This window comes from Antrostomus carolinensis, unplaced genomic scaffold, assembly GCF_000700745.2.
Source record: "Antrostomus carolinensis isolate BGI_N321 unplaced genomic scaffold, ASM70074v2 scaffold42600, whole genome shotgun sequence".
NCBI classification, from domain to species: domain Eukaryota; kingdom Metazoa; phylum Chordata; class Aves; order Caprimulgiformes; family Caprimulgidae; genus Antrostomus; species Antrostomus carolinensis.
Genome location: NW_010289927.1, coordinates 1,334 through 3,666, shown reverse-complemented (window position 1 = coordinate 3,666; position 2,333 = coordinate 1,334). Strand labels below are relative to the sequence as shown.

Sequence of the window (2,333 nt, the reverse complement as noted above, 5' to 3'; positions counted from 1 at the left end):
GGAACCGCGACGTGTATTTCCGTACGTCCGAGGGCAGCTTACGGCCCGGCCGCAGGATGCGGATGGAGACGATGGCACCGAAGGGGCTGAACATCCTTGTGATGGTCTCAAGGAAATTCTTCTGGAGTGGCAGCAGCATGTCCTGCTCTTGGGCCAGCAGGTCCCAGGCCAGCAGGAGTTTACTGGGGGGGATGCTCAGCAGGGACTCGGGGATGGGGACACGCCGTCTCACTTTGGTGCCCTCCCCATTCACTTCCAGCAGCTCTGAGAACCTCAGGGCGTAGAGCGTGAGCCGCCAGTCACGCGTCAGGTATTTCACCTGCAGGAGAGGGGAGGCCACTGCATCCCCATGGGTCTCCCCAGGCAAGGGCCACCCTAAACCCACCGCAAGGACCACCCTAAACCCACCGCCCTGTGGTGTAGGCTGTAACCTCATCAACCTGGGGTCCTAGCAAGGCAATATCCTCCTTTCACATGAGGATCTTCATGTCTGCAAAAGGTCCCCAGTGCCCCCCTGGACCACAGGAACAAGCGACAGCTTCCCTGTACGTCCCACCACCAGCACTTCCCTGCAGTTTTGTGGTTAAGGGACGATCTCTCCCAAGCAACCCAGAGGAACCAAGAGGTGAGTCCAGCCCTAGGGTTTGAGGGCTGGTCACCACTTCCTCAGCCACCCTCCCTGGTTGGAGAACATCTACAGCACATGGAAGGCAAAGAGCAGAGCCCAGCTCTGCACCACCAGCACTGAGCCAGGACACAGATAGAATCCCAAAACTGCCTGGACTGGAAAAGCCCTTGAAGCTCATCGAGTCCAACCATGAACCCAACACTGACCAGTCCCCGACTAACCCATGTCCCTCAGCACTGTGTCTACACGACTCTTCAATCCCTCCAGGGATGGGGACTCCACCACTGCCCTGGGCTACCCCTTCCAATGCCTCAGAACCCTTTCAGCAAAGAAATTCTTCCTCACATCCCATCTCAACTGCCCTGGCCACAACTGGAGCCCATTTCCTCTTGTCCTGTCCCTTGGTCCTTGGTTGAACAGACCCACCCCCACCTCTCTCCACCCTCCTCCAAGGGACTTGGACAGAGCCAGAAGGTCTCCCCTCAGCCTCCTTTTCTCCAGAAAAAGCCTGAGCAGAGCCTGGACCTCCCCATACAGCCCACCAGAGACAGCCAAAGCACACCCAGATGCCTTCCACATGAAGGCCACTTCCCACCCTGGGTGACCAGCACCATGGGCTGCCTACCTTCTTGAAGGATGTCAGCAGTTTGATGCTGACAAAGCCCATCTTGTTTTTCTGGACATGTTTCAGGAGGAAAGCATCCTTGGCCAGGTTCTCATCAGAAAGGTAGAACTCCACCTGGGACACGATCCTCCGGACCAGCTGTGGGTCAGCGATGGAGCAGTTGCAGTCCAACAGATCAGCCCCCAAAACATCACTCGTGTCACAGAAGCTCCTGGCAGAGCAGCAGGGACACAGGCATGAGTTGGTGGCCTTTGGGATGGTCTCAACCACAATGGTACGAGCAGCAGAGGCACCAGGGAGACCCAGGGCCATCAGCTTTGCCTTGGCTACAGAGAAGCAACACCAGCCTGTGTGGTGTGAACCTCCTGGTGCTGGCAGCACCAACGTTAGTCCAGGGACTTAAACCCACCCCAGACAAGGGACACATTCCCTCGGTGACAAACACAAGCCCAGGGCTCAGCCCAGCAGCCACGTACCCACTGAAGCTCTCGAAGAAGTCCTCCTGGCTGAGCAGGGCGAGCGAGCGGCTCCGTGGTGGGAGGAGATGCAGTGCTGGGAAGGAATTCCTTTGCACAGGCAGTGGGGAGCTGAGCCCCAGGGCCACCCCAGAGCTACGGGATGACATTGTCCTTCATCTGGGACAGGAGAAGGACCATGCTGGAACACTTCCTGACTGTGGGCAGAGCCCTGCTCCGGGCTGCAGCCCCCAGCCCAGGGACAGGGGAGCAGAGGCAGGTCCTTGCTGTGTCCTTACCTGCTTGACAGCACTAGGAAGGGCAGGAGATCCTGGCACTACATCCTAGAGACCTGTGGGCAGCAGATCCCACCCCTCCCCACCTCCAAACTAAGGCTCCTGAAAGACAAAGTGAAAAGAAAGGAAAAGAAAGAAGGAAAAAAGCTCTTGGGGCCAGGAAGCTGCTGGTTTATAAGAGCAGCCACCCAGAGAGAGCTCCAGGGGGTGGTTATGGACCTGCCCCCACCCAGACCCATCAGGCTCCAGGTGAAACCCATCTGCAGGTTAAACAGCCCCAGCTGAGCCCTGTGAGCAGCTGGGCTCATCCTGCCAGGGGGCAGGGACAG

General features: G+C 58.1%; 1 protein-coding gene across 1 annotated transcript in view; it reads right to left on the bottom strand.

Annotated features, from left to right (window-relative positions):
* LOC104527966 (uncharacterized) overlaps positions 1–1,878 on the bottom strand; it is a 2,537-nt gene extending 659 nt beyond the window's left edge. Inside the window, exons 1-3 of the mRNA XM_010171830.1 lie at positions 1,730–1,878; positions 1,254–1,464; positions 6–319 (exon numbers count right to left, since the gene is read on the bottom strand). Of these exons, the coding sequence (XP_010170132.1) occupies positions 6–319; positions 1,254–1,464; positions 1,730–1,878 (674 nt within the window). The remainder of the gene's footprint in view (positions 1–5; positions 320–1,253; positions 1,465–1,729) is intronic.
* Between the last annotated feature and the right edge of the window lie 455 nt (positions 1,879–2,333).